Source organism: Chenopodium album, chromosome 7, assembly GCF_948465745.1.
Source record: "Chenopodium album chromosome 7, dcCheAlbu1.1, whole genome shotgun sequence".
Classification (NCBI taxonomy): domain Eukaryota; kingdom Viridiplantae; phylum Streptophyta; class Magnoliopsida; order Caryophyllales; family Amaranthaceae; genus Chenopodium; species Chenopodium album.
The window spans coordinates 10,021,799-10,031,266 of record NC_137840.1 but is presented as its reverse complement, the minus strand read 5'-3'; the positions used below and the strand labels follow the sequence as shown (position 1 = coordinate 10,031,266).

Here is a 9,468-nt window from a genome sequence, read left to right as displayed (position 1 = left end):
CCCACCTCCCTCCCTCCTTCCCTCCCTCCCCTGCGTGCCCACAACACCAATCAACTCACCAGCTACACCAATCAACAACACTAATCACCCGATGAACAACCACACCACTCCGATGAACTCACGCACAACAACATCCCCACAATCACCGAACACTGCATCCCAGAATCTTCATCGACCTTCACATTGCCACCACTTAACACCAATCAGCTCACGCACATCCTACACCAACCACCTGTCCAGTCCGCAACAACAATGTAGTCACCAGCTACACCAATCAACAACACCAATCACCCCCTTACCCTTATCACAATGCCACAATTGCCGCCCAACAATAGCCAAATTTTTAAAAAAAAAATTTAATATCATTAATTAAGATCGAACGGTGGTTATTTGATAATTCCGATTTTCAGTGATGATGAGCGGTGGTTATTCAATGATGAAGATTGATGATGTATTTTGATGGTGTTTGAAAAAGGGAATCAAAGCCCAAGTTGGAGAAGCCAATTCAGATTGAAGAAGAAATAGGGGTCGAGTTTCGTTGGTGGCTGGGGTGGTCGGGATTTTAGGGTGGTTGGTGTTAGGGCCGGGGTTTTGTGGGTGGTTGGTGTTAGGGCCGGGGTTTTGCGGGTTTTGGGGCGACAGGTGGTGGGTTGTTTCCGTTTTGTGGTGGGTTGTTAGGGTTGTTTCTAGTTTTTTTGGTGGGTTGTTGGGGTGGCAGAATTGGTGGATTGGTGGGTTGTTTTTGTTTATTAGGAGAGGAGAGAGAAAGAGGAGTGAGAAGGAAAATTAAGAGAATTAAAAAAAGGGAAATTATCAATGGTACACCCAAGGTTCGAGCGTTTATCAATGGTACACCTACTAACTATTGTTTATCAGTGGTATACCCAAGGTTTCACTCACTCATCTACAATAAACCTAACGTTAAACAAACGTTAACTTTTTTTTCTAATTAATAATTAAAACTTTTTTTTTTGAAACAAATTAATAACTAACATTTTTTTTAATAGAATTAATAATTAACATTTAACTAACAATAAAACTAATTTTTTTTCTAAAAATAATTAAAAAAAAAAACTAACTAATTTAAAAATAAGTATAAAAAAAGAAAAAAAAAAAAACAAACCTCTGCCGCCACCACCACTACCAGCAGCAGCGGCAACCCCAGCCATACCCCACCCCAGCGACTGGCCACGCCGGCACCATTTCCACCGTCAGTCAGCCCACCTCCTCCCTTTACCCCTTTACCTTGCTTCCACGGCCATTATTGCCGCTGCCCGAGCTCCCCTGTCAAAGCACCAATTCATGCTGCTTCTACTCGCACAACATCGCAGGCGATTCTATACATTTCTATGTAGTCAAGTCTATGCCGTAATAATATGCCCGTAATTAAGGTAACCTTCTCCAATTCTGCAAAAGGCGTTCATAATTAAGTGCTTAAATGAAGATTAATTTCCAAGATAAAATCTTGTTATTGATAATACATAATACATTATTGTTCTTCGATATACAACATGCTCGAGTCATTTGTTTTTTTTTTTTTTTTTTTTTTTTTGGTGTTTAGAGAGCCATATTGGCGGGAGTGAAAATCAATCCCAGGATTTCCTAAAATCGGGAGGGAAGCTCGAACCACTTGAGCTATCCCTAACTCTCATGCTCGAGTCATTTGTGATATCAGTAGCATCGATAGCGCCGCACACGATACTTTTTTTTTTTGCTGCAAACCCATCGAATGTACTACTAGACGGACAATATTCGAGTTGATAACTGCCCCTAAAAGCAAGAAGGTTAGCCGGTGTTGGAGGTTGAGTTGGATGGCCCCGTCGTGGCCGGTCGTCGGCAGGGGTGGCGGCGGGGAGGGTGGTCTGGCTGATGGGTTTTTTAGTTTTTTTGTTTGACGGTGGATTTTTGTAGTTAATTAATAAAAATTTAGATTTTTTAATTTTCTTTAATTTTATTTTATTAAGTATTTTTTTTAACCAATTACATGTTGACACATGTTAGATAACTTATGATAACAAGTTAGAAAACCGATTAGGTCCATTTGAAGCAAATTCAGAATAAAGTTCGGATTATTAAAAAATAATCCAAAGTTGAGATTATTTTGGACGAATGAGACAAAGTTGGAATTATTCTTGTCAATTTTTCCTAAAAAAAAAAAACGTACTTACATATAAGGATATACTACTACGTATATAAATCAATGAAGGTGTGCCAAAATCATTTCCATAAGTCAAAAAAAAGAAATTTTTTGACATTTAAAAGGTCAACAAAATGCTGCGAAAAAACGCAAGATATATTCCCAATCGAAACCATATATAATCATCATCTTGGGAGAAAGAAAGAAGGGGGTTTGGTTTTACAGAGTAGCAGAGAGGGCAATTTGATCTTGATCGAGAATGGAGCAATGGGACACTACCACCAAATCCACCCTCACTAAAATCCCACTTCTCAACACTAAAGCCGGTCCTCGCGACGGCGCTGCTTGGACACAGCGTCTCAAGGAGGAATACAAGGCATTGATCGCCTACACTTCCATGAACAAAGCCAACGACAACGACTGGTTTCGAATTTCTGCCGCTAATCCTGAAGGCACTCGTTGGGTTGGCAAGTGTTGGTATGTCCACAATCTTCTCAAGTTTGAATTTGATCTTCAATTCGATATTCCTGTCACTTACCCTGCTACTGCTCCTGAGCTTGAACTTCCTGAACTCGATGGCAAGACTCACAAGGTTAGATTTTGTTGTCTACCCTGTTTTGGGTTTGGTGCGAATTGATTTGGGTATGTATTGGATATTGGGTTTTTGATTTTGATCATGATCAATTTTGTTTGTGAATTGATGGGTGTTTATTGGATTTTTAGGGTTTCGATTGTGAACATTTTAAATTTGGGTTTTTGATTTTGATCATGTTTAATTTTTGGGATTTTCTCTCCTTCCTTTTTGTTTTGTTTTGACAGATGGATTTTTAGGTCATTGATTGTGAACATTTTAAAATTCAGGGATTTTCTCTTCTCCCCTTTTGTTTTGATGGGTTTTAATTTGCTGAATCTTGTAGATGTATAGAGGAGGGAAGATTTGCTTGACTGTGCATTTCAAGCCGCTTTGGGCCAAAAATTGGTACATTTATCCACTCTAATCTTCTTAGCTGTTCGTGTTTTGTTTGTGATTTCTAATTTTTAATTTACCTTTATGTTGAGTTAGAAGCTGAATTTACTGCTTGCATTTTGATTATATCCCTTGTATCCCAGTTGGTTGGAATCATACTACTTTTGTGTAGAAACTTGCAATTAGTTTACTCAATTGGCTGAATAATCAGTTTCATGACATTAACTATGATGGATACTTCATTCGTTTAGTTAGCTTGATTGAATTTTAGTTGATGTGGACTAGGGCTGGAGCATTGTATTTTTGTTCAGATTTTTTAAGGTTAAATTGAATGTGGAAATAAGTTCAAACCTATCGCTTTTTGTATTTATATATTCTCATTACTCATAATTGATTAGCTTTCTTAACCTCTAAATGGCCCGTTTTTCAATCACCTGTTACATGGCTTTCTTAGTTCTACTTGTAGAAGGAAGATCTATATTGTGTAACATGTTTAATACTGGGTATCTTTGTGCTCAAAATCTTATAAACGGTTTATGTGTATGAGCCAAATGACACTTCAACCTTAATCAATTTAGGTTGCAGTTGAGATTTATTAGTAATATACTTTTTAAGTTGTGAGATATGAAAGACTTCATGAACTGACTCAAATCTATAGGTAATGCTAGCTGATAAGGTGCTTTTCCTATTATCTTTAAAATCTCGTAATGACCTATAAACTCTGAGCTTAATTTTCTATCTTCCCAAATTTCATTACTTCATTCATGGGCAAAACATTAATACAACTTTGTCGTTGACTGGTACAAGTCCTCACTTTCTCTATGTTTCAAGTACATATAACTCTTTTGTTGATGTGGAGAAGATTAAATCTTATCTTCCCAAAGCTTATTAATGGTTTCTTAGATTAATTTAGGTACATTATACATTTTCACTAGCATCAGATCAACAAAGGTATATGACACTTACATTTATTCAAGGCTTTTAACGGGTACCATGTCAATACTTGCATGTTTGATATGTCAATAACTCAACGAAATCAAGGAAATCTTCCCATAATCCTTGAAATCCAATACCCAATCTCTTAACATATCTTATAAAATCTTTATAGTATGATCAACATGATAATTTTTGGTAGGACGAAATACAATAGTCAACTACAGTTTGGTTCCCATTGCTCTTTTCAAAATTTTTCAAAAGTTTGAAATGAATCACGAATCTATATTAGACACAATACTCTATTGAATGAATCTCGAATCAAAATTAGACACAAAACTTTATTGAACACCATGAAACGTCATCTCGTTTTCCACACATAAACCTATGCTAATTCTTCCATCCTTTGAATATTTCTTAGGATATACATCGTAATTTTGGTTACTATATCAACTATAGCCCAAATGTGATAATTTCTCTTCTTAATTCTTGGTAATCATATCAAAAAATCACTTTTGGTTCATGTAGAAGGAAGATTATTGTGGATGACTTTATGGAATAATTACTTTCGGTTCATGTAGCCGACACCGCTCATGAGATTAAGACTTTGGTTGATTAATTGATATCACATAATAGATTGCCATTTCCACTCGAATATATCTAATGGTTGCACTTTTCTTTGTGGTCTCTTGTACTCACTCTTTATCACCTTCTGACGTGTAAGACACTTTGACAGCAACAATATCATGCTTTATTTTTGGCCACCAACCACCTTTTTGAGATCTTTATATAGCATGTCATTATCTGTCCTTTCTCTATCACTCTTTGTATTAAGCTATCACTTTTTTCAAACAAAATTCTTATACCTCAAATTTTTATCATCATGAATCTTGAGTTTGATATCTTTATATAGCATGTCATTATCTGGCCTTCTCTATCACTCTTTGTATTAAGTTATCACTTTTTTCAACACTGTTTTCAAACAAAATTCTTATACCTCAAATTTTTATCATCATGAATCTTGAGTTTCATATCTGCCCCCAAAATATCCCTAATAGAGTTAGTCAATACCCTTAGTGTTGTAGATTAAAGGAGATCAAAAGAGGGAGGAAGCAAATGGATAAAAAAAATCGAGGGAGCTTTAGCTAAATCTTCATTTTCAAAAGGGAAAGGTAGTAAAGTAAAATGCGATAATTGTCAAAAGATTGGTCATGTGGAAAAAATATGTGAGCATAAGGGAAAGATAAAATCGGAAAAATGCTTCAGATGTAATAAATTTAGGCATATGGCTAGGAATTGTAGGTTTTGTAGTGATAAGAAAGAATCTATGTCACAAGTGGCCGTGGAAGAAAATTTGTTCTAGAATGGCAGGTGATTATGTGCACCATGGAGAGAAGTGTTCTAATGTTCGAAGAGTATGTTGGTGAGACTCGCATCACTAAGTTGAGGAGATATGCTTCAATACTATTGAATTTCGAAGCAAGGGAGTGTGATGAAGTTATTTGTGCTTCAAAGTAGCTTATTATGTTAGCTTAATTCTAGGAATAGTTGTTGGCTTAGTCAAATTAGTTTGTTTTCAATTAAGATTGTGGGGCACTTATTGAGGCATGTGGTAAGCCATGCTCTAAGCACAACTCTACTCTAGGATTAAGTTGCCTTTTTTTAGGATTATTTGATCATCTTGTAGCCTATTTAAGAGACACTTTAAATTCATCAATATGAGAATGTAGTAGCTGTTTAATTCCAACGTCAACTATACTTGTTTTTCTTTCTTATCCTCAAACACTATCCACCACTTTTACTACTTCCCAGTTGAACCACTTAAAATCCTTGTAGAGTTTATCACTAATCACTATGTCCTTTGCCTTGTGGGTGATCTTTCGGCTAAGCGTGTCGTGAATTACACTTGCCTTACCCTCGTGATATTAGTTATCCAAATTATTATCCTTTATCAACTATATTCAAATTCTTTCGAGTAAATATTATACTTTAAATATGAATATTTCAAAGTCCGTTCTTAAAGACAATGCCAAAATATTTTCAAAGCAAATATGACGATAACTAACTTCAAATCATGAATGGGATAATTTACCTCAAACAGTTTCATTTGTCATGAAGTATACAGACCAACCTTTCTGGTGTGCATCAATACACAACCTAAAAAATCTTTTGAAGCATCACTATGTACTTTTAATCCTTCATTCTCTTTGGTTAAAGACAATACATCATGTAGTGTTGTCAAATGTTCTCCCTTTTCAATTAGTGGTCATAGGTGCAATGCTGAATAAATCCTCCACAAAATGTCCATAATAGCCAGATTAGCTTCGAAATCGAGCATCAAGTGCATTCTTCGGTGTACTCCATCTTTCTTATGACAGTAATTTTTGCAGGTCCACAAACACACCATCTTTTGAGATGACGTGACCTAAAAATGCCACTTTTTCACGTAACATAATTATTAAAAGTCCTCCTCTTCTATGTAATCATTCTAATCGAAGTCGAGGCCTGCATAGCCATAGTTAATATTTTCATCCAAAGCATGATCCATGTAGAATTCAGTGGCAAAATTTGGCTCATCATCTCCTATGTGCTCTACTAGTTATATAGGGAGAGGGTGTAACTAATGCCTCATTTGATATAATCACGGGTCATCATTTTTAGGAATATTAAGTGCAACTCTAACTTAAAAGATGTGGAGAAGCTTGCGTAAGCTCTCTTCCTCTTAAGACTGGGGTAATTAATGGTTCAACTTGCTGAACTAGCTCTGGAGTAGCGTCCTCCTACACTTGTGATATAGTTGGCGTCAGCCTCTTGTTGAAGCTGAAATACATATATAATTGGTGCCTTTGTGTCCTTCCTGCCTCTTGATATTGCTGAATTAATTATTTGTTAATTTGTGATTTATTTTTCTCAGAACGACTTTTGTTTCTTTTACTGGCTTCTGTATACACTTGCTTCCCTGCCCATATTATTGTGCATTGCTGGTATAGAGGCATTTACTGTGTGGTTTTAAGGGTTGGGATTGTGTAATAAGCAAGCAATAAGATACCTCCCAATTCTTTGAGATTGCAATTTGCTTTACTAGTAGCGTTGTTCATGTTTTGCTTATGGTTTACTCTGTAATAAGTAAAATAGATGCATACCTCCGGGCTAGTATTTCATGGATGCTGCAATTACTGGTCTTCAGATGGCTTTTGTACTAAATTATTTGTTTTGTGTATATCTTTTTTACTGCCAATTACTTTGGATTTTTGCATCTTCAGTCCTCGTTTTGGTATCGCGCATGCTCTGTGTTTGGGCCTTGCTCCATGGCTTGCTGCGGAGATTCCCATTCTTGTTGATTCTGGTATGATCAAGCACAAGGATGATGTTGCTGCCTCTTCCAGTGACAACAGCTAGCTACTCAACTCCCAACTACAAAAGGGGTTTGGCTTATCACCGTAGGTAGTGGAATGAAGAAGTATCAGGAAACTGTTTATATATGTCTAATTTAGATAACTTTGAGGAGCTAAACTATACTTGGGTTGTCACAATGCACAACGAATTTGTTGAGATTTATGCAATTAATGCAGAGATTTGATATTTTTTCGCTGACACAGTGACAGTCTGTACTGCCTCACCCCTCTTGATTCACAGCTGTGAAATCTGTTATTGTGTTTTGTGTGTATGCTTCTGAAGCTTTGAAGTTATTTTTTTTTAAGTATACTATAAAGACCTTCATGGGGGGGGGGGGGGGGGGGGGGGGGGGGGGGGGTGACCCCTTTTTATAGCATATCTTGGAGTGGTTTAATTGTTACCAATATGTTGCAAGTTACGAGTTTGTGGGTCGTCGACTGATCGAGTGGTTGTCAATTATTGACATTTGTTGTTTGGAAAGACTAGCAGTAGAGCAAGAGTTGCTGCACCTACTTAAAGTCACCTTTCTTTTTAACTGAGGGGTGAATGGTGATGGGTCAGGGATGTAATGCATAGTTTTAAAAGTGGATGCTGTTGTGATTGCAGTAATGCTCCCTGAACTAATTCAGCAGGTAATGCAGGTGGTTTGCGGCTGTTCAAACCCAATTATATTGGTCGTAGTTATCTCAGAATATCTTAGAACTTGGTTGCTAACTAGCAAATGGGTGATGTGGCCAAGATTTATTGCCATAATACCATGATGTGAAAGTATTATTCTGAGTTTTGGTTGCATGCAGATCTTTTGGTTTGCTTTATAGGTATGAAGCCCCATCTCCATCCGAGTTTCTGTCTTGGATGGATTATGCTTTGTTAGTTTCTCTTCTGGCTGGGGAATCATGCGCTAGATGATTCATTAAGGTTTTTATTTATTTATTTATTTATTTATTTTTATAATCCGAGCCTTCTAGATCCCGATTGATTCGAGATTTGAAGCTTGTTGGGTTCAAGTTTGGGAGAATAATCTCCCAATGTGTTGCTGTGTTTTTAAGTTTCAAATCCAAGACTTAGGTTAAACTAGAGCAACTTTATTGCTAAAATCGAAGCACTTATTGGTAAGAATTTGTGGTATTATGACTAGAATCAGTTAAATTTCCAAGTTCTTGACTTGTTGCTCATCCCTTTGCCACTCTACTCTTTTTTTTTTTTTTGTCACGTTTTTTTCCTGCCTTTTTTTTCCCTGTCTTTGTTAATTTTGTATTCTGGTTGCCAAAAAATAATTCATTTCACTGTGATTGTTGTTTGTCTCCTCTCTCTCTCTTTTCTTTTTCTTTTTCGACTTGGGTCCGCATAATGTTTCATCCATATTGTTTTCACTTCCTCCTTTATCTTTTTACATTCATTTGCTGATTTGCTCTTTACTACCTTAATAATACCTTTAACCTCACGAGTACCCGTTTGATAGAACTATAGAAGATTATTAGTAAGTTACTGATGAAATGAATTTTAGTGCAATTGTGCAAGTAAAATAACATCCTATTGTTCATAGTAATGCACTTTCTTCCCTAACTTGTAATTTTCTTTATACCAATACCACTTCAAAAGAGAAAAGTTCAAATGGAAGTGATTTTTTTTTTTTTTTTTAAAAAGTGATGAAAAAAAAGAGGATTTGGGGATTGTTGTCATGGGAATGGACTTTGATTTCTCATACAATTTCATTTTTAATCATCTTTTTCAACTTTATACCAAACAGGTAGCCTAATTTCTATCACATGTTTACGCATTCATTGTGAGCTTCATCAATTCGAATTTCTCATTAAATAATTTGTGTAGCAACGTTAAATACGTAAAATTACACTTATCATATTGGTCATTTCTCAAAAGTTTTATTCTGTGAATGCTTTAAAATTTTAAAATAGTTCCAATCTTTTTAATTTGAGTCTTTGAGATTTCATCAGATACCTCAAATGTACTATAAAATGGGTGTTAATACTTGTAGAAATCCTCATGATCTCATCCTATGTTTAATCTAGTATGA

At 35.9% G+C, this 9,468-nt stretch overlaps 1 protein-coding gene across 1 annotated transcript; it reads left to right on the top strand.

The window, feature by feature from the left end:
* The first annotated feature begins 2,299 nt into the window (after positions 1-2,299).
* Positions 2,300-7,631, top strand: LOC145638901 (ubiquitin-fold modifier-conjugating enzyme 1-like). Its single transcript, XM_081689958.1, has 3 exons — positions 2,300-2,729; positions 3,055-3,116; positions 7,301-7,631. The coding sequence occupies exons 1-3, from the start codon at positions 2,397-2,399 to the stop codon at positions 7,434-7,436; spliced, it is 531 nt and encodes a 176-aa protein (XP_081546084.1). The 5' UTR covers positions 2,300-2,396; the 3' UTR covers positions 7,437-7,631.
* The last annotated feature ends 1,837 nt before the right edge of the window (positions 7,632-9,468 follow it).

Coding starts and splice junctions, on each gene's coding strand:
- LOC145638901 (XM_081689958.1), top strand. CDS start 2,397: ATGGAGCAATGGGACACTACCACCAAATCCACCCTCACTAAAATCCCA. Junction 2,730..3,054: donor TCGATGGCAAGACTCACAAG/GTTAGATTTTGT, acceptor TGAATCTTGTAG/ATGTATAGAGGAGGGAAGAT. Junction 3,117..7,300: donor CCGCTTTGGGCCAAAAATTG/GTACATTTATCC, acceptor TTGCATCTTCAG/TCCTCGTTTTGGTATCGCGC.